Genomic DNA, 25,223 nt, shown 5'->3' with positions numbered 1-25,223 from the left:
AAATGAACATTTGTCAGATCACATTAGTGCTGGGCGATATGGAAAAAATATTTATCACGATATGAATTATTTTATATCACGATAACGATATATATCACGATATACCACCTGACCTGTGGTCATCTGGAAAGTATGCAGTCTGTAAACAGCGAGTGGAGAGGGTGCAGTCTTTGTTTTGAGTTACTGTAAAGTATGTCGCAAATCCGGGTGCATGTAAAGCAGCACCATGTCGCAAAACCACAAGACAGTTTCTTTGTGAAAAATATCATTTTTTTATACTTTATTTTCTCTTGCATAAAGTTAAGAGCATGTATAGTGAGAAGACAACACTAATATATTTGCACAGGCTATTTAACCCTTTAAGACCTACCATAGAACCAAGTCCGCCAGAGCTTATCTTTACATTTATTTATTTTGAGTGTCTTCATAGTTTTATTTTTGAGATACACAAATTTTTATATATAAATGAAAATAAATATTATAATGCAAATTTGCAAAAAACAGCATGTGCATCAAAATAAACTATTTCCAACAGTGTAATTTGACTTCTAAGCATCCCAGAAACGATACAGAAGAGCATAAAGTCAAACATGACTTTTAAAAACACCAACATAGACTTTGAAGCTTAAAAAACTACATTTTCCGCAAAAGTGACGTCACTTCCGGTTTCGGGCAGGTAATGGCGGACATGCGATAGTTGCGCTGACTTATATTCCAACATAGGAAGTGTTATGAACAGCTGATCGGATCGGCAAAGCCTGTTTCTGGAATATTATGTTTTTGTTGCTGCAAGTCTGGAATATTATGTTTTTGTTGCTGCAAGTCTGGAATATTATGTTTTTGTTGCTAGAAGCGCTTTTTATGCAATTTTTGCAAAGCTATATGTGGAAGGAAACCGTGACCTAGGGCAAGCTAATGGAATAAGATGTAAGTACAACTCCTACGGTTTCATATGCAAAAAAAAAAAACATTATTGCACTACCTTACGTGGTTACAGTTCTACAGGGATTTAAAAATAGTTAGGGAAAACGGAGTGTGCCTGCTCTGACCGGTTGTAAAGGGTTAATGATATATTTTATGTAATAATTTGTAAAATTCGGGTTAGAAACGATAGAAACGATAGAAGACAAATGGCACGATAGACACTTTTCTATCGTCCACACGATATATATCGTCATATCGCCCAGCACTAGATCACATCTGCATATGTTCATGATCACCACAAGTTTCTCTTTCATTTATTGTAAATTGTCCCTTAAATATATTAAATATAGTCTGGTGGGTAACAAATATAATGTGTGTGTAATTTTAAACTTCGACTCACCTGAAAGTTTCCAGTCAGCCTCCTGCTGTTGCAGCTCCAACAGGCTTCCTGCTCACTTCAAGTTTAATTAGACTTCACAGTTCAGTCACAAGACCAGCAACACATTTACAACCAACACACACACACAGGCAGCACTGATGGTTGGACTTCAGTTTTATTGTTCTCAGAAATCAATACCAGTAAAAAATAAATTAATTCCTTGATTTTATTTTTTTAAACATTCTGGTCAGAGGTGTAGAGGGAACTGCTCTCCTCACAGACCTGAAGGCTTCAAAAACACTAAGAAGGAAAGTTCAAAGTTCAAATTCTGGCCAAACTCACATCAAACACAAGGTTGAATAAAAGCACAGTCCTCCACATAACTGGGATTTTTTTCAGACAATGAGACCAAAGGGATTAAAGTCTGAATATAAAGACAAGAAAAGAAATGAAGTGATAACTAAATAAAAACACCAAGTAAGAAACAGAGAGCGTTGTGAAAAATAACTTTTTTTCAACTAAAGTTTGTTAAATTTGCTTCTCTGAGTAAAACTGTGGGTTGACAGACTGAACCAAAATACATTTACACAGAAATAATCTCGGTTTTTACAACTTATATTTTCATCAGCCTCCCCAAACACAGAGACCAGTTTGAGCTTAATACTGTGACAATACCTGCACTCAAACACTACAAAATAATATGAATATGTAACAATAAAATGTTTGTATGGCTCTATGATTAGAAAATGATACACTGCATGGTAACTGAAATAAACAAAAACATGCAAAACTTTACATAAATATTAGTTCTGAAGTTGGAAACTGGTGGCAAAGTTTGAGAGGCTTTAAAACAAAGACACTGGAGGTAATAATCAGACTGATGCAGGACAGGACCAACACACTAACAGATTACATCATTTTCATCAAATACTTTGCAATTTAAATCAAAACCTTTTAGATATTTTTATTTTATTTTTTCTGTCAGAGAAGCAACAGAGTAAAATAAAATCTTTTAAGACTAACAGGCTTTAAAGAAATAATAATGAAGGAGACAGTTTGAAAATAAGTTGTTGCTGGACCGTTTGGAGGCACTTAACCAAGCAGGTTAAAAATATAAATGACAGACGAGTCTCTGATTAAGACGACCACAGGGACAGTTACAGACTGTATATAAAAGAAGGATGTAGCTTCTACGTCTGATTAGCCTTGAACCCTAAATTCTCTCTGATGACCAGAAGGTGGCAGCGTTTGACAAACAGACGTCTGTGGGGAAACTGCCACACTCAGTCGATCTGTGACCTCAGTAAACAGTTCAAGTTTAAACTTTTAGGGTCAAAATCAGTCGTTTTCAGTCTTATTTAAAACCACTGGATTTTTTTTATTCAACTGACCAACAAAGAATAAAAATGATAAAGTGGGACGTGATTTAAGGCTCCGTTTGTTTAGATCATCTGTGTGTAGATGCAGAGTTCAGAGCAGTTCAGCTGCTGTTCTGAGGACTGAGGGAGCGAGCAGTGTATGATTTAGCAAACTGTAATCAGTAAAGCTGAGGGACCATTTATCATCAGAGGGACTGAAGGTAAGCAGTGGTACATTTAGATATTTATCAGGTTTTTATTTATATTGTTCAACAATCTGTTTCAAGCTGTGTTTACTTTGTAAATAACAGAATTTAATGTTGCAGATATTAAGGTAGATGGAGTATCTGGAGTCGTAGATTTCTTGATGTGTTTAATTCAAAGCAGTGAAGTTAAGCCTGGGATAATCCAGCAGCTGTGTGCTGATGACTGCAGAGATTCTCTATCAAACTCTGCTTCAAAGAGATTTACATTCTGAGGCCCATTTAGATCGTTTACATCTTGGTCAGTACATGTTAAACCATAACTGTTAATGACTGAATAATGAGAAGTTCATCAGTGTTCCTAATGTTCATTTTACAACTTAACCTTTTTTGTCATATCTACATGTGGATCTATACAAGTGGTTATGTCTCTTGTCTCTTGTTGTCTCTTGTTATCTTGGTTTCCCTTCTTGTGGATATAATTAAATATTCCACTGGTTGAAGCAAACAGCCGACAGCCCTGTGATAGACCACTCACTGTGTGTTAACTAGCAAAGACTCTGTTCCTCCCCATGATCCTTATTGAAGCAGTTAAAAATAATGGACGGCTGTATTTTTGCCCAGTTTTGACACGGTACTGTACTTTAATGTGTTGCTGTCTATGAACTGAGAGGTCACGACCCTTTGACCATTTCCATTGGTTTCTCAGACTGAACCATTGCTTCTTTAAACAGTATCAGGAAACCAAACAGGATTCAAAATGAAACGTTAGAAACCAGCGGGGAACATCATTGGTGGCTACATGAACCTTTGTTATACAGTCTGTGAGAACAGTTCACCTGTGAAACATGAACCCTCTTTAAGATCCGACGATTTCCAAACAATATTGTTGACAAATGAAAAACAAACAAAATGTAAATTGTTTTGAAACAGTTTTCTTAATGTAGCATAGATGAGTTACAATAGTCCCGACTGGTATCCCTTCCCGTCCCTCTACAATGTCCATAAGAAATCCTTTACATCAGGCACTTGTTGATTAGTCCATAGCAGCTCCGAGCCGCCCAATCAGAATCAACTCCTCTCAGTTAGTCCACGCAGCGCCTCTCTTTAGTCGTCTCTTCGACCCGACTTTCTCTTCCTCCTCCTTCACACTCCGAGAGGTGCGGTAGACACCAGGAGATCTCAGCTCAATGTCACCCAGGGCCAGTGCGGGATCATCGGGCGCCACTGGTCGAGGGGCCGGGTAGTTGGGCTGGTAGTAGCGGTACGGATCGTCTTCCTCGACCTCGCCGTAGTTCTGGAAGACGCTGGGTGGTAGTTGGACTGCGGGGACAGCGCCGCCGTCAGTGACATCCTCGCCTTCTGTGATGCCAGGCAATGACCCAACCAGCAGCCCGGCGGATAGGCAGTGAAAAGCCCAAAACAAAGATGGCCGACCCCACCACCACAGGAAGCAGTGTTTTGGAGCAATTTGTAGGGTTTTGATTGGGTTAGCAAGAAAAAAGGGGGTGGGTAAGAAGGAAGGAGCCAGAGACACAGAGACAAGGGTTACCAAAGGTTACCAGGTCAAAGGTTATGTTGTCAAGGTAACCAAATCAGGATTATGAGTCAGTTAACAAAGTGAGGATTTTGAAGTTAGAGTTACCCAGTCAGGATTTGTGAGTCAGGGTTAGAAAGTCATTTGACAATATTGAGGCTCGTTAGGATAAAAAGCTTTAAATAAGTCAGATTGAGCTTTGATGTTTACGTTTTGTGAGACATTTGTACAAATGTCTAAGTATTACCAGCAAGTATCAGATCAGTTTTGTATTAGCTGACATTCAAACTGTCATATTTTAAGTAACTGAATGTTTTCAAATATTTTCTTTAAAATGATAAGCATCTGGATACTTAGCGTGCAAAAATATTCAAAGTTGTCGTGCAGATGAGTGTTTAGGACGAGTTACAGGAGTTTGTATTAAGTCAGTGGAGTCTGGGAATTAAAAAAGAGGAATTGGATGATCATAATCTAGAAGAAAAGGTAAGGAGAGGACGACTGTGTCAATGTAAGTTCACAGTATGTCGTTTTCAACCTGCTGATAATTCCATATTTTTCTTGTTCTTAAAAAATACAACAAAAAATTAAAACAAGCAACAAATGCATCACATAAAGTAGTGCTGTTTGTATACGGCACCTCAGTGAGCCACTCTAGATTTATTTGGACCAAATCTACGTATGACTTTTGGGGATCTACAACTATAGGAAGTAATAATAATGATAATAATAATAATAATAATGAGATTAAGATTAAGATTACATCTGCTGATGATCAGATGATGGTATATAATTGCATGTTGTTCTCTAAGTAATTCATATCTGCGTAATACTGGGAGCAATATATCTCTTACAAAATGTTATGATTATGGTCAACGGCCTCTGAGTCGATCACCACAGACAGATTAGGAATGTCTGCCAGGAAACCAACAAATTTAAATCTCTCCCAATTCTTCCTGGATGATTGGTCCATCATCAGGTCAGAAATATGCCAGAAACTTGTTGATGGCTAACAAAAGCATCTGGTCGAGGTGCAGCTTGCCTGAAGGTATATTTAACCAAATATTATTTTGGGTGTTTGCATACTTTTGACCCAAATCCAAAAGTCATTAAAGATTTAAGCTTTACAATCATTCCAGCCTGGAAAAAGAACAGTTCACAGAAATCCTAAAAAGCTCCAAATTACTACGACATTCCCGCCCATCATGAGCGTATGCAAACTTAACTGAAGCCACATCATGGTTGAAGCTCCCGTCACATGTGGTCTAACATGTGGGGATGTTTGGATCACAGCAATAATTCTGATCGTGCTACATTAAACCTGCCATGACTGTCAGGGATTTAAGGTTTTAGAGAGGAGTGAAAGTGGACACTGGGAAGGAAAAAGGGTGCATTGGATTTATAGCACGAGACAAAACAAATGAATTGCACAGCCCTGTTTGATTATAAGTGAACGTCTCAGTAATATTCTGTTGTGGATTATTATGGGGGATAAAAGAAGGTGAAGACAGAGATGTGGAGACACAAACACAGAGACAGAAAAGTGATTACAACATGCAGACATTACTCACATGACCACCCTGCAGACTGCAAGCTGCACAGCTCCGCTTAGGCCACTGTGTGACCTTTAACCTCAAACACATCAGTGATGTAGCACCAACATGCACAGAACATGCTGAAGATGACTCCTGCAGGGTTTTCTTTAGTCTCTCAAAAACATGTTTGCTGACTTGTGATTGGTGCAAACTAACAGTGATCAGGATGCATGTGAGGGATCAGCTGTGAAGCTGCTCAGATATAAATGCCTCCTGGGTCTTTGCCTGCAGCAGGTGAGAAAACAGACTGAGTGTGGATGCTGGAAGGTAACATCTGCCTGCAGTGCTGCTTCATCACCTGCAACTTTCATGTGGATTTTGTCATTTGTTGAATGTTTGTATGGTGACATATTTAATAACTAATGCATGCATTAGAAAACCCTGCATGGAGCATCTTTCCAGTGACAGATTAAACCCACACTCACTGCACAGAGTGATTCAGCACCAACTGAGACGTTAAGATGCAGAGTTTATGACCACGTGTGGAATAAAACATGTTGTTTTTGAAAACATGTCATTGAGGTTTGTTTCCTTCTACTTTAACACAATAGAAGTCGTTCCAGAGCTGATGTTCAAAGATCTGTCAGATTTAAATGAGTTTTAATCCCAATAAAATATTCTGTTCTTTTTATTTTTCACTTTGAAGTTAAATAATCAGCATCTTTACTCAACATCTGGTCTCAGTTCAAGAAACTGCTGCAAAATCAAAGTTGTGTTTGTGTTTTTGGTTGACTGAAGAAATTTTGAGAAGTAAAGTTTGAACTTTTTTCATCCTCATAAGAAAAAAAGTCTAAAATCTCAGGTCACAGTTATTTACTCAGTGATTGCTTTTACATACATGAACCTCATTTGATCATCTTTAGCATCAACAGAAAAATCTACCACTGTAAAAGTCTGTGTATGATTTTAAAAATAAGAAGCAGCAGAATAAATAAACTTTTAAAAACTCAGCTGTTTTGTCTCAAAAGAAACTGTCAACAAATTCTGCTTAGAGTTTTGGTTGAAATGAGCCTTTAAAGGCCACTTTGAGGCTAAATTGTTAAAGACATCATCTCTGCCTCTGTCGTTCCATCGAGTCTTTGGATGTTTAAAATCACGTCCAAAAAAAATCCCAGTGCGCTGCATGATATTTGAAATTGTACAAAATTTCAAAATCACACACTGAAGATGAATTTCTGTGTTTTTAAACTTCAACACACCGACTGCTGTTTGTGAAACTGAATCCTGCATCTTAGCTGTGAGTGTATCTGAACGTGTTTCACCTTCAGACACACTGAGTGTGGGTGGATGACTTTATGTGAACATGAAGCACTAAATGTATAAAGGCTCATTTACACCATGAAGGCTGCTCTCAAAACCAGGCACAGACTTAATGCTGTTTGTTAAGGTGGAATTAAGAAATAAGTGTCTAAAGTTCTTCGAACATGTTTAGCACCACCTTGTGGCAGGACGTCACTTTTTTCTTAAATTCAGCTTCACGAGCTTTTAAATTTCTGTCAGTTTTTGAAAGCAGGGCTCCAGAGTGTAAATGAACCTTTATACATGTACAAGTCCTTCTCAAAAAATTAGCATATTGTGATAAAGTTCATTATTTCCTGTAATGTACTGATAAACATTAGACTTTCATATATTTTAGATTCATTACACACAACTGAAGTAGTTCAAGCCTTTCATTGTTTTAATATTGATGATTTTGGCATACATAACTCATGAAAACCCAAAATTCCTGTCTCAAAAAATTAGCATATTTCATCCGACCAATAAAAGAAAAGTGTTTTTAATACAAAAAAAGTCAACCTTCAAATAATTATGTTCAGTTATGCACTCAATACTTGGTCGGGAATCCTTTTGCAGAAATGACTGCTTCAATGCGGCGTGGCATGGAGGCAATCAGCCTGTGGCACTGCTGAGGTGTTATGGAGGCCCAGGATGCTTCGATAGCGGCCTTAAGCTCATCCAGAGTGTTGGGTCTTGCGTCTCTCAACTTTCTCTTCACAATATCCCACAGATTCTCTATGGGGTTCAGGTCAGGAGAGTTGGCAGGCCAATTGAGCACAGTAATACCATGGTCAGTAAACCATTTACCAGTGGTTTTGGCACTGTGAGCAGGTGCCAGGTCGTGCTGAAAAATGAAATCTTCATCTCCATAAAGCTTTTCAGCAGATGGAAGCATGAAGTGCTCCAAAATCTCCTGATAGCTAGCTGCATTGACCCTGCCCTTGATAAAACACAGTGGACCAACACCGGCAGCTGACATGGCACCCCAGACCATCACTGACTGTGGGTACTTGACACTGGACTTCAGGCATTTTGGCATTTCCCTCTCCCCAGTCTTCCTCCAGACTCTGGCACCTTGATTTCCGAATGACATGCAAAAGTTGCTTTCATCCGAAAAAAGTACTTTGGACCACTGAGCAACAGTCCAGTGCTGTTTCTCTGTAGCCCAGGTCAGGCGCTTCTGCCGCTGTTTCTGGTTCAAAAGTGGCTTGACCTGGGGAATGCGGCACCTGTCGCCCATTTCCTGCACACGCCTGTACACGGTGGCTCTGGATGTTTCTACTCCAGACTCAGTCCACTTCTTCTGCAGGTCCCCCAAGGTCTGGAATCGGTTCTACTCCACAATCTTCCTCAGGGTCTGATCACCTCTTCTCGTTGTGCAGCTTTTTCTGCCACACTTTTTCCTTCCCACAGACTTCCCACTGAGGTGCCTTGATACAGCACTCTGGGAACAGCCTATTCGTTCAGAAATTTCTTTCTGTGTCTTACCCTCTTGCTTGAGGGTGTCAATGATGGCCTTCTGGACAGCAGTCAGGTCGGCAGTCTTACCCATGATTGCGGTTTTGAGTAATGAACCAGGCTGGGAGTTTTTAAAAGCCTCAGGAATCTTTTGCAGGTGTTTAGAGTTAATTTGTTGATTCAGATGGTTAGGTTAATAGCTCGTTTAGAGAACCTTTTCATGATATGCTAATTTTTTGAGACAGGAATTTTGGGTTTTCATGAGTTATGTATGCCAAAATCATCAATATTAAAACAATGAAAGGCTTGAACTACTTCAGTTGAATCTAAAATATATGAAATTCTAATGTTTATCAGTACATTACAGGAAATAATGAACTTTATCACAATATGCTAATTTTTTGAGAAGGACCTACACAACTGAAGTAGTTCAAGCCTTTCATTGTTTTAATATTGAAGTGGGCATGAAACACTGTAGTGTTTCATGCCCACTTCAGTGACATGCACTCTGTGTAACTCAGTGGCAGCTTTTCAGTGTGAAAATGAACCACAAGAACTGAACATCTCTCTTTATGACTTCAGTACAAATACAATCAGCAGTGAAATGTTTTCATGCTCAGTTAAAAAGTTTCTTCTGTTCACATATTTGAACAAACATGCAGCTTTTCTGTAAGTCTCATTACAGCCTCTTCAGTCTGTGGCTGTAATTACACAACAGTCACGGTGGAGGCTGCTGCTTTAATCATGTGGTTGACAATAATAATAATTAATAATAATAACAATTAAAAACCTCAACAATTAGAGTCTTGATAACACTGGTGGATCATAGTTTCCTCATATTTCTGAGGCTACGTACCTCCAACATTGTAGCCCACACAGGAGTTCTGATCACAGTAACCCGGAGGCCCCTGGGGGCCGATGGGACCGGGGGCTCCGGGCCGACCGGGTACTCCGGGATTTCCAGGTCGTCCTGAGGGTCCAGAGCTACCTGGTCTGCCCTGTCCCTGGGGACCTGGGAGGAAGAGGATGAAGAGTTTAGGAAACAAAACACAAATGTTAGAATTACAGATTCACTCTGTGAGGTCAAACTCATCACCAGTCATAAGAACCCCGACTGTGAGCCCAAAGTTATCACAACATGTGTTTGTGTTTCATTTTCTCCTGCGTTTTGTCAGTCAGACAGAAAAATACTTTGCCAACTATCAAAGTGATGTTTTTAATGGTTTTATGGTCAGAGTCGGGTAGCCAAAGTACTTCTAGACCTTTCCAGGTAATAAATGTTTAAGACATTTGTGTGCTGGTGTAGTTCTTCTTCCCACCAGCAGAAGTCACTACAGTTTTTTCATGCCAAGATTTGTTTGTTATTAGCTGTAGAGTTAGTATGCAGCACACTTTGAGAAAAGACTGACTCAGCATGTTGTTCTGATAAACATCTGCATCCATCCTCTTCAAGCATCGCTTGTGAGTATTTAAGTTGAACAAGAGTTAATGCAACTATATTTGCTATTATTTATGCACTTTTATGGTTAAAGGTGTACTGTTTTCAGATTTACTTTCTTTCCAATGTTAGCTAGTTTAGTCAACTGATTTGCATTATCGTGTGAATATATAGACTGAATATTGCTTATTTTCTTCTGTTTGTAGTTTCACTCTGTTGATAATTGAAGGCAGCGCCAATAAAAGGGACAATACACCTGTCAGTTGTCGAGGAGTTTATCTATCTGCATAACTGGATCCAGTGTAGCAGTGAGGGCAGAATAGTGAAAAAGCGTCCTTCTACAAGACAACCTTTGGATGTTACGTCAACTCAGCTACACCAACCATGTCTGAAGCAAGAGAAGATAAAGCATCATCTGTCCGTTCAGAGAAATCATATGTGTCAAAAGGTACAAGTAGGTCATCTGCTAGTATGGCCGCCCTAAACGCTCGAGCCAAAGCTGAAGCAGCACGCAAAAGAGCTGAATATGCTAAAAAGGAAATTGAAATGCAAGTTAAGAAAGCAGAGCTTAAAGTAGAAGAAACATGTCTAGAGGCCACATTACAAGCCCTCCAACAAGAACGTGATGCGGAAGCGGCACACGCCGAAGCAATAGTTTTTGAAACAGCAGTCAATGATTTTGGAGAAGAACACGTGCGTGTACCTCAAAGGGTTGACACTTTGGAACGCACCTTTAACTATGTGAAAGACCAGCTCATCATCAAAGACAGCACAAGCCCAATTGGTCATGCCGAGTATAATTCAATGCCCGCGCCAAAACAAGAGCCAACCAGGTCGGACACCTTAAAGGAATATGTCCTTCAACCTCTGAGCACTGACAAAGGAGAAAACGTTTCCCAGTCTCCGAAATTAATGCAGAAAACGTCACCAGGTACTTCACTGAGATTTGAACATAAGGTGAGCATGCAACAAGGAAACATTTCTGATGTAGCCAGGTTTCTTGCAAGACGTGACTTACTCACTGGTGGCCTCCGAAGGTTCAGTGACAAGGCAGGGGATTACTGGGGATGGAAATCTTCGTTTGAGAACGTGATTTGTGACTTAAACCTAACGGCCAGTGAGGAACTGGATTTGCTGATTAAATGGCTCGGCGCAGAATCAGTCCAATATGCATATCGTTTAAGAGCTGTGCATATTAACAATCCCTCTGAAGGACTCGCTAAGGTGTGGGAAAGATTAAATGAGTGCTACGGCTCCCCCGAAGCTATAGAGAACGCACTGCTCGACAGATTGGACCGTTTCCCAAAAATCTCATACAAAGATCCACAACTGTTGAGAGAACTACAGGACCTGCTCCTAGAGATAGATGCTACAAAGAGTGAAGGTTACATTCCAGGTCTACTCTACCTCGATACAGCGAGAGGCATTAATCCAGTGGTGGAAAAACTCCCCTATGCTATGCAAGAGAAATGGATGAACTATGGTTCTAAATACAAAGAGGACCATTGTGTATCATTTCCGCCGTTCTCTGCATTTGTGGCTTTCATCAGTAGAGAAGCAAAGATGCGCAATGACCCCAGCTTTAGGCAGTCTCCTGCCCTTTCAAAGGCAAACAAACTTTACGAAAAACACGCTAAAAGAGAACCTATCTCAGTCATCAGAACCAAAGTTGTCAGTACGGAGCCGAAACCAACTCCTACAAACATTGAGGACCCAAATAAGGAATGTCCTATCCACAAAAAACCTCATGCTCTCAAAAAATGCAGAGCATTCAGGGAAATGCCACTGGAGGAGCGAAAGGCCTATCTCAAGAAAAACATGATTTGCTTCAAATGCTGTGCTTCTACAAACCACCAGGCAAAGACATGCAAGTCAGAAATACATTGTACAGAATGTGATTCAAAAATACACGTTACAGCTCTTCATCCGGGACTGGCACCAACGACTACTGCCACAGCTACTATTGCAGAGCCTGTAACAGTTGACAGCGGGGAGAGCAATGCGGCACGCCCCACAGCTATCTCGACATGCACACAAGTCTGTGGAAGTGAATTCGAAAGTCACTCATGTGCCAAGATCTGCCTTGTGTTCATTTACCCAAAGCACTCACCTGAAAAGAAGCTTAAGGCCTATGCCATTCTAGATGACCAAAGCAACAGGTCACTTGCAAAATCATCGGTTTTTGACACATTTGGCGTCACCAGGAACTCCTTTCCATATAAACTGAGAACCTGTGCCAGATTGGAGGAAGTGACAGGGAGGAGAGCCTTCAACTTCATTGTAGAATCGGCAGACTGCACGTCACGTCTTGAGCTCCAGACACTTATCGAGTGTGATATGCTACCCGACAATCGCAGTGAGATTCCCACAGCTGAAGCTGCTTGAAACCACACCCACCTTCAGGAAATCGCAACCGAAATTCCAGCTCTCGACCAGAGCGCTCAGATCCTGCTGCTCATTGGAAGGGACGTTATTCAAGCACACAAAGTTCTCGACCAGCGCAATGGACCTCCAAACGCGCCATTTGCACAGAAGCTAGCTCTTGGATGGGTGATCATTGGGAACGTTTGCCTGGGTGGAGCTCACAAACCCGCGCGTGCTAACATTTTCAAAACAAACATCTTAGACAATGGTCGTCCAAGTCACTTCCTTCCATGCAAAAATGCCATTCTAGTAAAGGAAAGTTTCAACTCGCAAGGCTACAACAAGGTCAACTCCCCAATGCGAACAAAGCACTCTTCGATTGGAGAAACAGTTTTCAAACAAACGAGTTTGGATGAGAGCCTCGGCTACTCACAGGAGGAAAGAGCCTTTTTACAGATAATGGACAAGGAGGTCTACCAGGACAGTGCCAACAGCTGGGTTGCGCCACTACCTTTTCGTTCGCCCAGGCCACGCCTGCCGAACAATAAGCGGCAAGCTATGCAACGCCTTACGTCGGTACGCCACATGCTGAACAAACGCCCTCAGGTGAAAGGTCAGTTTACAGACTTTATGCAAACTTTGTTTGACAACGGCCACGCTGAGATAGCGCCACCACTCACTAAGGAAGAAGAGTGTTGGTACCTCCCCTTCTTCGGAGTGTATCACCCGCGCAAACCGGAACAAATACGCATTGTCTTCGACTCAAGCGCACAACACAATGGAGTATCCCTCAACGACGTTCTTCTTACTGGGCCCAACCTCAACAATAGCTTGTTGGGTGTGTTGATGCGACTCCGTGAAGAAAAGGTGGCAGTCACAGCCGATATCAAACAAATGTTCCATTGCTTTGTGGTCAGGGAGGACCACCGGAACTTTTTGAGATTTCTCTGGCACCAAAACAATGACATGGATCAACCGATTGTGGAATACAGAATGACTGTACATGTCTTTGGCAACAGCCCGTCGCCCGCGGTTGCAACTTACGGACTCAGAAGGGCATCAGAGGACCGAGACAAGCAAGACATCACCACACAACACCTGGTGGAACGACATTTTTACGTAGATGATTGTCTCGCCTCCTTCCAATCAAGTACTGATGCCATTGCTGTTATGCAAAACGCTCAAGACACTCTGGCTTCATCTAATCTGAGGCTACACAAGATTGCATCCAATGACGTGAACGTAATGAAGGCATTCCACAAAAACGATCTAGCCAAGGGTCTAAAAGACCTCGACCTAGGAGCTGACATTCCACCCATGCAAAGAAGCCTCGGAATAAGCTGGGACATTGCAACAGACAAATTCACGTTTCAAGTGTCCACTGCTGAGAAGCCCTATACCCGCAGAGGGGTACTTTCAGTTGTCAACAGTCTGTTTGACCCTCTTGGGTTTGCAGCTCCGGTCAGCATCAAAGGCAGAGCTCTCCTTAGAGAACTTTCCACAGACATATGTCAATGGGATGATCCACTCCCAGAAAAGTTGCTCGAAGAGTGGAGTGCATGGAAAGAGTCCCTGAAACTTCTTGAAGAAGTAAGAATACCAAGAATGTACACCTCCATATCCTTCAGTGGTGCAGAAAAAAGGGAGCTCTGTATATTCTGTGACGTGTCTATGAAAGCTATCGCTGCAGTAGCCTACATCAAGCTCACAGATTCAGAAGGCAAAAGCGAACTGGGATTCGTGTTTGGCAAAGCGAAACTTGCACCGCAGCAGGAAATAACAATCCCCAGGCTCGAGCTATGTGCAGCTGTTCTTGCTGTCGAGATTGCTGACATTATCACAGAAGAAATCGATGTTCTCTTCCATTCTACAAGATTTTTCACAGACAGCAGAGTGGTACTTGCAGGGCTCGCAAGATCGCTAGCCCGACGTCCCGGGGCTAGCGATTTTTCCAGTCGGGCTACCAAAATCCATCTCAGCCCTGCCTGTCGGGCTATCATAGGAATGAAAGATATGTCAATGCTTTTGCATTGTTTCACAAATGTAGATGAGTAATTATGTCATCGGCATCGATGAGCCACTGTCAATATGTGACACATTGAAATCGCGTTTGAATTTGCGCTTGTTTTTTGCTTTCACTTTCACTTTGCGATCGCGCGAACTGTGTGTAGAGAGCGGCACCACTAATTGGTAAGTCACAGATTAACTGCGCACCAATTCCTCTGACATCGTCTTATCAATTGTTAGCTTACTATCAAACATGACAAGTGAAATCTCCTGCAGCAAGCTTAAACATGTGATAGAGGTTGATTGCGCAGAGAATTGCTGATCGTTAGGTAAGTATGTGTGCAAGAGCAGATGGCTTTAGGCAGGTATTTTAGTTCTGCAGAGCCAAACAAGAGAGGTCAGGGTGAAGAAGGGGCAGCCAAAGAAAAGCCGACCACAAAACGGAAAAGTTATGACAAATCAGACAATGAGGGAAAAAGAAAGCACAGCTTTTTTGGTTTCATGGACAAAAGAATTTATGTGGCTGGAATATGACGAGCTAAATAACATAATGTTCTGCCGGGTGTGTTGTGAGTTTCCCTCGATTTCTGAGTCGACAAGCGCCTTTGTTACTGGGACCAGTCATTTTCAGAAAGACCCCATCAGAACCCATGAGAAATGCAAGAAATACATTATTGCTCAGTCTGCAGTATCTTTCCCAGAACAAACACCAATTGCAAAAAGCATACTAAAAGTAAACCAAGCATAACAAGAAGTCCTGAAAAATCTGTTTAGAATAGGGTACTATGTTGCAAAGAGTGAACTACCACTGCTTGGTTCCACTTGCCTCTTACCCGTGATTTCAGTGGAAATTTCAAATTCAGGATCTGACACAGACTGATTCATGTTGTACACAGTTCTTGCAAGTTCATAGAAATTTCTGTTCAATTAGAACCAAATATTTGAGTTGATGGTTGAAATTGTTGTTGTAATTTGTGTTTTAAATATTTTTAGATTAATGTATAATATTGTAAAGGAAACAAAACATCAATCAAAAAATTGTCCTCTTTTTTTTTTTATTCGGGCTACTTAAATTTATTTTGGGCTACCAAAAACTGAAGAGTGCCTGCCCGAAGGGCTACCAGGGATTTTGAAATTTTGCGAGCCCTGACTTGGATACATACAGAATGAATCCAGACGATTCTACGTCTACGTATGCAATCGCGTACAAAGGATTCGAAAATTGTCCAACCCAGAGCAGTGGAACTACGTTCCAACAGAGCTTAACCCGGCCGACATAGCTTCAAGATCAATCCCAGCTAGTGCACTCTCATCAAGCACATGGCTCAAAGGACCAGATTACCTAGTGAGATCAACTCCTGAAGTGACTAAACACACCTTTGAACTAGTCAATCCTGAATCAGATCCTGAGATCCGCGCAACAGTGACATCACTTTCAACCAATGTTGCGGCTTCTTTCCTCGAAACGAGACGATTCGTGTCTTTCTCTACTTGGGGGTCACTGTTGAGAGCCACAGCAAGGCTCATTCATATTGCAAGGTGTTACAGGAACAGCACTCCCCCAAAAAAGTGTCAAGGCTGGCATATCTGCAAAGGTCTTAGTCCAGAAGATTACAGTAGAGCAAAGAGCGTTGTTCTGAGCGGTCTTCAACACGAGGTTTACCCTGACATCTTCACATGTCTTCGAGCCCAAAAAGACATTCCAAAACAGAGCCTTCTCAGAAAACTCTCTCCTTTCAAAGACAATGCAGACTGTCTCAGGGTTGGTGGTCGCCTTTCACAAGCCAGCATGGAAAGCGACGAAGCACACCCCATTATCATCCCAGGCAACCACCATTTAACTACTCTACTAATCCGACACTACCACCAACGGGTGCAGCACCAGGGGCGCCATCTCACAGAGGGAGCCATGAGATCGGCTGGCTTCTGGATTGTTGGTGGGAAACGGAGCATCAGCTCAGTCATCCGCCACTGTGCAATTTGCCGCAAGATCAGATGGAGCACAGAAACGCAAAAAATGTCAGACTTACCCATCGATCGTGTGACAGTCTGCCCCCCGTTTACTTACGTCGGAGTTGATGTCTTTGGACCGTGGACAGTAAGCTCTCGGAGAACAAGAGGAGGCCTTGCCAGCAGCAAACGCTGGGCCGTCATCTTCACCTGCTTGGGCATCAGGGCCATTCATGTTGAGGTCATCGAGACGATGGAGTCGTCTAGTTTTATCAATGCTCTGAGACGATTCATCTCTATCAGAGGACCAGTAAAGCAGTTGAGGTCCGACTGTGGGACCAACTTTCTGGGAGCGTCCAAGGAGCTCGGAATAACTTCAAAACACTGCGACAACCAGGAAATTCAAGACTTTTTATCCAAGAACGAATGCACATGGATCTTCAACCCTCCTCATAGTTCTCATATGGGAGGAAGTTGGGAGCGCATGATCGGCATCGTGAAGCGCATACTGGACTCTATGCTAACTGTCAACCCAGTTCGCCTGTTGACCCATGAGGTTCTCGTTACCTTTCTAGCAGAGGTAACCGCTATTGTAAACTCTCGACCGCTACTACCAGTCTCGTCAGATCCAGATTGCCCCTTTCTTCTTACGCCTGCTACCCTCCTTACGCAGAAAACAGGATTACCATCTACGCCACCCGGGCACTTTGACAATAAAGATTTGTTCGGACATCAATACAGACAAGTGCAACATCTTTCAAATGTCTTCTGGCACCGTTTGAAAACACAGTACCTGCCGACAATCCAAGAGCGAAGAAAATGGCAATCTGTGAGTCAAAATCGTCAAAAGGGAGATCTAGTTCTTCTAAAGGACAGTCGAGCTAAAAGAAACCACTGGCCCATGGGGGTGGTTGTTGAGACCTTTCCTAGCCAAGACGGACATGTCAGAAAGATTGAGGTAAAGGTCACTTCTGGAGGTACATCTAAAACCTTCTTACGACCAGTGACAGAGACTGTACTCCTGCTGCGAAATACTAATAGAGACATTGATCCTTAAAGATGGTGATGACATCCAATTGATGTCAGACGGGGAGTGTGCTGGTGTAGTTCTTCTTCCCACCAGCAGGAGTCACTACAGTTTTTTCATGCCAAGATTTGTTTGTTATTAGCTGTAGAGTTAGTATGCAGCACACTTTGAGAAAAGACTGACTCAGCATGTTGTTCTGATAAACATCTGCATCCATCCTCTTCGTTGTTTTACAGAAAGCATCACTTGTGAGTATTTAAGTTGAACAAGAGTTAATGCAACTATATTTGCTATTATTTATGCACTTTTATGGTTAAAGGTGTACTGTTTTCAGATTTACTTTCTTTCCAATGTTAGCTAGTTTAGTCAACTGATTTGCATTATCGTGTGAATATATAGACTTAATATTGCTTATTTTCTTCTGTTTGTAGTTTCACTATGTTGATAATTGAAGGCAGCGTCAATAAAAGGGACAATACACCTGTCAGTTGTCGAGGAGTTTATCTATCTGCATAACTGTATCCAGTGTAGCAGTGAGGGCAGAATAACATTTTTAAATGACACTCAGAATTAATTTACTAGTTTAGCATGCCACTTATCTTAAGACTTTTTAAAAAAATTATATTTTCTGTTGAATTCTGTTGATTTTACAACATCTTAATGATCCATGTGAAACATGTGAAACAGAGTTTTCTTTTACTAATCAGGTGATCATGTTCAGGACTTTCTTCACCGCATCACTGGGATGGTGCAGAAAGGCTTAGTCAGCAAATAAGTTACCAGGTGGTCCTGGAGGTCCTCTGGGTCCTTGAACACCAACACCTGGAGATCCCTTATCACCCTTCTCTCCTGGTTGTCCTGGAAACACAACAGAAATAAAAACTGTTTTCATTTCTTTATTTAGTGTCATTTCTGACAGATACACTGTAACATGGAGAAAGTCTGTAAGGTCGACCTTTCCTGCTCATTTCTGACTTTTTATTTATTTATTTGCTGTTAGACTGAACCACTGCAGCTTTGCATCGTTTGCAGTTCAAAATAATTTTCTATTTATTTTATTCTGGGCCGTGTGGCAGCCCCTCAGTTCACACTCTGTTTTAAACAGTAACAGAGTTTTACTATTTTGTTAAACGTACCTCTTTCTCCTGGTTGCCCATTCTGTCCATTTTGTCCTGGGAAGCCTGGTCTGCCTGAGGGTCCCTGTTCTCCCTGTGGTCCCGGGGGTCCTTCTCGACCAGGCTCTCCTGGTGGTCCGGGAACTGTGCGGACTGACACCGGAGGACTCGGCACGTGGTTCAGGATGCTGTTGTAGCGCGCCATGTGGCCTGAAAACAGTTCAGTTCAAACATTATTATTTTTATCATTATTATTATTATTATTAACAAATAACAAAGGTTTGTTTTTTTACTCACTTTGGATCAGCTGCTCACAGACCTGTCTGGCAATGGCCTGAACTGATGCTGTCGACTGGAGATCTCCCTGAAAAACCAAACGATGTTCATATAAAACACATTCAGTTATGTGGGAGTGTTTTTAAATGATTCATATTCTGCGTTTTATGAAGGCGCTACAGATTCAAATATAATTATTAATGACTGAAATTTACACATAAATCTGCAGACTTGTTTCATTTCTTTTTCAGCAGTTTTGCAGCAGCTGCTTGTGTCAAATATTTAGTTACAGCAAATTTAAAGTAAGTTTACTTTATGAAACTCAAATACATGAAGCCTGTGATGAGCTTTCAGCATGAAGAATGAAAACGATGAGATTTTAAGCTTTTTTAGATTAATTCACAGTCAACATGCAAAATTTACATTTCTATGCTTTACACATATTATATTTACTTATTGGATGATGTTGATATTTCATTAATACTTTGATGGATGTCTGCTGTTTATGAAATTCTTTTTTCCTTAAAGTGTATCCTTGAGTTTTACATTCCTGATGCAACACAACAATATATCTCAATATGCAGGTTAGCAGACAGGATGTTTGTGACGGAGGGAAAGTAACAACATGAAGACAGAGAGCTCACCCGTTCACCTTTCTCTCCCTTAGTTCCAGGAGGTCCCTGCAAGAGAAACAAATTCATGAAAAACAAGGAAAAAAACCACAAACTTGTGAAGCATCGAACACAAGATGAAGCAGGTGATTCTCTCGTCAGGACAGCATGTTGATCATCTTGCTGTCCTCACTAAACTCCAGCCTGCTTGTTTGTGTCATTAATTTAAAATATTGGAAATCTTTATATGTATAATAAGTAAAAAATGTTTCAAATGTTTGTACTTTTCAGTGTTGACATTTCTCAGAGGGAAACACACACATCTTAAATCGAGGGGATTTGATTTCAGGAACCTGTCGAGACCAGCGAGAGGTCTCTGGCCTTCAGGACTGTGATGATGATACGTTTGTCGGGACTTTAACATTCCCTCTCAGAGTCAGGGGCAAATCTACATGAAACATCGTTAAAAGCTTCAAATGTGTCGACACAAAACAGAGAATATGAATATTTGTGCAGCGCTGTCACTTAAAGTCGTGTTTATAATAATACTGATACAGACAAACATCCAGTAAGAATGTAGAACAGAAGAATAAACACATAATAAACCAACATCGATGGAGCGTAGGCTGCTGTGACCTCGGTGCTTCTTTCTAATATAAAACATTCACTGAATGACTCAGATGAGAAAGTATGACAAATGTTAAGAAATGCAGATCAAACTGAGACACTATGCTGCGTTTTGCATGAAGCTGCTGTCCCACCTGTTTCTCCTTTAGTCTGATTTAAATGCTTGAAACTCTTTGAATTTTTAGTTTATTTCCACTGCTGACAAAATATTTTAACACATTGCAATAACGACACTGTGGGGCTGAAACATTAAGGCTATGCATAAGTGCAGTTCCTCTTATGAACACTAGAGGCAGGCTCCAAAAACTTCCACATTCACAGCAGAAATAAACACGTTTAAGTGAGAACAAAATGACTTTGAGTGAACTGTGATTCCTGCCACTGAGTCGTCACAGCAACATAACAAAAGTCCTGATGTACAAACAGAATGTAAGAAAGAGGAGCCGTCAGCATCAGTGATGGATCTGTTCTGGCTGAATGCCGTGTTCACTGTTCATTCAAGTGTTCACCCAGAAGGATAACGACACTGCCAGCCTCTGATAGAAAGAAATAAGGATTTGTGTTGGCCATTTGAAAGGCTGTCAAAGGTGAAGGCTCAAACAGCAGTTTTCTGTTGACATAAACACAAAACACTGTGCTGCACATATCAGTGAATGTGTCAAACAGCTTCTAGAGCTTCAGATTGGACAGGAAGCTATTAACCTCTTTGACAGACGCTCACCTCGCTGCACTCTCAGTGTTCAGCTGACAGACTCGACAGAGTCACTGACAACACATCCCGCTGCCTCCTGCGTCTCTGTTCACATGCAGCAGCTCATGCCAGAAACATGAAACTCATAACACTCCGAAATACTGGCGTTCCTTCTAAGAGCTAAAAACCCTGCTCACCCAGGCCGGTTTGGTTAATGGGGACAGGCAGCTGCACTCACTGACAGACTCACCGGTGGGCCCAGCTCTCCCTGCTTTCCTGGAGGGCCTGTACTTCCTGGGGATCCTGGAGCTCCTGGAGTTCCCTGAAGACATGAAGAAATGAAAAGCAATTTTTAATAATATTATTTTAATTATTATAAAGTTGTTCCTGTTGTACATGCCTGACTGAGCTTATTAGCCCTGCCCAACTTGACCTGGTAATATTATTATCACCTAAAGTCACAGTTTTAATTTAAATTTACATTTAAGTGCCTAACAGAGAAGCTGCATGCATTGCCATGCATATATATCCTCCTCTGAATCCTCCAAAACATTCACAAAACAGCAACAGTGACTTACGATGGTTCCTGGGGGGCCCTGTGTGCCTGGGGGGCCATCTTTGCCTGGCAGTCCCTGAAAAGGTGAAAGTAGATGTTATAATAAAATAAGATTAAAGAGTTCCTCCGATGACTTTGACCCAGCAGCTGTGTCTCACTCTTTCCACCCCTGGCTGCCAGCCTTCTGTGCTGCTGACTCTACTCTGTAAATAGGCCAGAGGGGGGCGCTCCAGGGCCACAGATGCTGCTTACTCCCACTCTGTGGAGACGGGGGTCTTTTTGTTCATTTGACAGCAGCTCGACTGTCTCCTTTTTCAACCTCTGAACTTTTTAGGAAACTTTTTGTGGGTGTTTTTTAAAGCATCACACCTCTTTTGTACTTCATTGTTGCTCCTGTCCCAAATTAGCATATATTTAAAATCAATCCAATGCCTCAAATTCAACATCTGATATATTATTTTTCTTTGATTTGCAAACAGTTTATTGAATTGTACAGGATTTCATCCTATTCAGTCTAAGCAGGTGTTATATAATTTAATATAATCTAGAAAAAACAAGAGTAGTACAATGACAGTACAGACAGTTTACAGATATAATAGTATTACTACAGTAGTACTTATATCCACAGTATCAGAGGTGAAGATGATAAAATATCTACATTACAGGTTATATTATTCATATTAGTGTTTGACCACATCCCAGTAGTTATTGTAATGACAGTGTTAATATTTGTAGCATCAACAAACTTATCAAACAGCTGCATTATTAGTGTGTCTGTTATGACTCACTCTGGGTCCTGGAGGTCCTTCCCTCCCTGGACCTCCGGGTCTTCCAGGAACCCCCTGAAACAGCACGAGGAGAGCAGAGGTCACTGCAGGTCACGTTCACACCAGCCCTAAATCTCAACATGCATCAAGATCAGTGTCTAGAACTCATTATATGTGAGTGGGCCTGTGATGGAGCTCTGGATGTACACTTCCTAAATACCTCCTAAGAGAAGAGTACTCACAGGTGTTCCCATGACATGGACTTTTACTGATAGCTACACTTTTAGGCTACGTTCACACTGCAGGTCTTAATGCTCAATTCCGATTTTTTGATCAAATCCGATTTTTTTGTCTGCTTGTTCACACTACAAATAAAATGTGACAGCAAACGTTCTCCAGTGTGAAAGAAGACGTCACACACAACGCGCTCTGTTTAGACCCAGAGCAAACAGTATTGTTTGACTGATGGCCTTAATATAAAGACTTGTTTCGGACTTTATGTTTCCCGATTTTGCTTTAAGTTATAAAGTTATTTTGTCATTTACATATGGCCTAATAATGATGCTTATTGCTGTTTTAGAGGAGCGGTGCTTCAAAGGATAGTTGCAGATTTCTGTCAGAATCTGCAGATTATACAGTATAAATAAAATGTTCACGTTTCTCCAACGTTGTCTTCCCAACAGTTTCACTAACATCTACACGGGATGGCCAGGAAGTGTTCACCATGTCTTCTCCGGAGCTGATAATTGGTGTCTGTCTCGTGTCAGTGACGTAAAAGACAGATTTAATGCGACGTGACCGTTTAAACAGCAGTCGCTTTCTAAAACATCAGATATGTATCGGATTCAGTACCACATACGAAAGTGACCCAGATCGGATTTGAGCCGTTCACACTGTCATACCATGATGAGTCGCATAGGGTCAGAAAAGTTAGATTTGATGCGCTTTCACCTGCGGTGTGAACGTAGCCTTAGACTGAGGATAGACTTGTACCTGCGTTTTATTCGCTCCACCAAAGGAGGAAAGATACAACGTGACAGACATCGGGATGAAAGGAGGTCAAACACTTCACAGTATTTTTCCCCAGGTTAAGGACTTGCAGAGAGAGAAGAATTTTAAACGTGGTGTGGAAGTCTCCTTCTTTCCTAAGTGACAGGAAATTCCACCTAACAGTCTAAATTTTATCTTTATTATCTCTCTAAATAATTTATATTCAATTATGAAAGCACAGTAATGTGTTTAAGCATCACTTGATGTAAAGAAATGAGAAGCTGAGTGTTGGTATCTTACTAAGAGTGCAATGAGAGCTATCATCTGTAAGTATATAAAAGCTGATCACATCGTATTACCTGAGTTCCTTGTTGTCCCACATCACCTTTCTGACCTCTCTCTCCAGGACTGCCCTGCAGGCACAACGACACAGTTTAAATCAAAGATTAAGGAAAAAAAAGTAACAAAGCAAGAGTGAAAGATTGTTGAAAACTGTATAACCCACCGGGGGTCCGATAATGGAGCGTCCACTGGGTCCTTGCCGTCCTGGGGGTCCCTGAGGTCCTGGAAGACCCGTATCTCCAACAGGACCAGTTGGTCCCTAAAGAGAGCAGGACAGAGAAAGTTGAAGCTTATGTGCTAAAAACACGGATGTGATGTAGGCAAACATGCAGGTTTGGATATTCTGAGGTGGTGATGGTGGCTTTAACTGGTGAAGTGGGACAGTTTCCCAGAGATTTACTGGTTATCAGGTGACCCATGAACCAACTGACCAACCACAGGGTGGCTGGAGAGATCCAGAAAGGTGAGACACTGGATGAACTCCACACACAGCAGCTCTCGAGAATCTTTTCCAATATGAACTCCTATCATTTTCAAATAAGTACATGTATCAGTGTACAGTAACATTAATGACTGATGGATTTTACACTAAACATATTAGATATTAGGCTAAACCTGGAAAGCAGACCATTGATTAAACAGGGAGTGTTGTATTTATCAGGTTAGATAAAAAGGCTTTGCATTATTTAATTACTTAATTCTGCCTTTATAGTGATTTGATTAAGGTCCCTAGTTCAGTATATTTTGTGCATTATTAAGTTTTAATACGATACTATTCTGTGTTCTCTAAACCTCAAAACACACCACATAACGTTATAATATCTCTGTGGGAAATGAGCTCAGGCTGGTTCAATGATAGAGTCACAAACAGTGGAAGCAGTGAGGTGAATCAGTTTTAGTGCTTTCACTGAAATAACACGTCTGACTGCATGAGTCCTGCTGTCTGTGAAGACGGCTTCAAATATTAGGGAGGAAATCAGTTTGTGAGTATGTGTTCATAAGGAAGGAAGTGGGTTTATGATCAGCTACGTGATACACTACAGTCACAAAGTCACTACAAATCTGTGATCGAAGACATTAATCCAGTCTGAGGTTATTTAAAGACCCCTTATTAAAAGATGAAGCGTAGTCTGGTGTATGACCATTTACCTCATAATGATCAGAACACGATCTGTGTAAGTAGACAAACATTAAAAGTTATAAATGAAAGGTCTGGACCGTAGTCGCCTCGTTTGTAAACACAGTCTGTTTTTTCCCTTTGGTTTAAAAATTTAGGTTAAATATTTCTTAGATTTGTGTTTTCTTAGTAAAATTTAGGGCTGATGAGTGAATTTTGTTTGTTGTTTTCAGCATTAATGTTTGCTCAGCTCTGAAGCAAATAATAAAAATGCTGTAACTTTGTAACTGGCTTTTTTGTCACGGGAAATGTTACAGTAGATTCTCCTACAGATCAAGAACTTAAAGGAACCGAAAAACAAGGAAAATTCGGATGCTGTCCCTGCAGAGGGCGGAGCCTAATGTTTTGTGGGTTTTTTGGGTTAAATTGTTGTTGTTTCCAAATGTTTGTTGATGAACATGACTACGGTCTGTCATGAGGTTACTAAAAAGATGAGACACTTGTGACTGTTACATTACTGATGACACCGAATATTAATAACATTAATCCACCAATCACTGAAATTATTAAAGGACTCCCCACATAATCCTGCTTTCACAGTTATTACATTTATTAT

The 25,223-nt window shown here is 41.1% G+C and overlaps 1 protein-coding gene and 1 long non-coding RNA gene across 2 annotated transcripts in view; one reads left to right on the top strand and one right to left on the bottom strand.

Moving 5' to 3' along the window:
- Positions 1-1,475: 1,475 nt before the first annotated feature.
- The window catches only part of LOC134619765 (collagen alpha-1(XIV) chain-like), a 176,532-nt gene continuing 152,784 nt past the window's right edge, over positions 1,476-25,223 (bottom strand). Inside the window, exons 38-48 of the mRNA XM_063465597.1 lie at positions 23,654-23,749; positions 23,508-23,561; positions 22,180-22,233; positions 21,414-21,467; positions 21,086-21,157; positions 19,551-19,586; positions 18,928-18,994; positions 18,652-18,840; positions 18,296-18,373; positions 9,586-9,741; positions 1,476-4,226 (exon numbers count right to left, since the gene is read on the bottom strand). Coding sequence (XP_063321667.1) covers positions 3,946-4,226; positions 9,586-9,741; positions 18,296-18,373; positions 18,652-18,840; positions 18,928-18,994; positions 19,551-19,586; positions 21,086-21,157; positions 21,414-21,467; positions 22,180-22,233; positions 23,508-23,561; positions 23,654-23,749 — 1,137 coding nt within the window. The 3' untranslated portion in view covers positions 1,476-3,945. The remainder of the gene's footprint in view (positions 4,227-9,585; positions 9,742-18,295; positions 18,374-18,651; positions 18,841-18,927; positions 18,995-19,550; positions 19,587-21,085; positions 21,158-21,413; positions 21,468-22,179; positions 22,234-23,507; positions 23,562-23,653; positions 23,750-25,223) is intronic.
- LOC134619768 (uncharacterized) lies at positions 17,671-19,751 on the top strand. Its single transcript, XR_010092044.1, has 3 exons — positions 17,671-17,763; positions 18,696-18,849; positions 19,574-19,751. It is a non-coding gene; the product is annotated as an uncharacterized LOC134619768 (long non-coding RNA).

The sequence above is a fragment of the Pelmatolapia mariae genome, linkage group LG22 (genome assembly GCF_036321145.2).
Source record: "Pelmatolapia mariae isolate MD_Pm_ZW linkage group LG22, Pm_UMD_F_2, whole genome shotgun sequence".
Taxonomy (NCBI): domain Eukaryota; kingdom Metazoa; phylum Chordata; class Actinopteri; order Cichliformes; family Cichlidae; genus Pelmatolapia; species Pelmatolapia mariae.
This window is presented reverse-complemented; position numbering and strand designations above follow the sequence as displayed.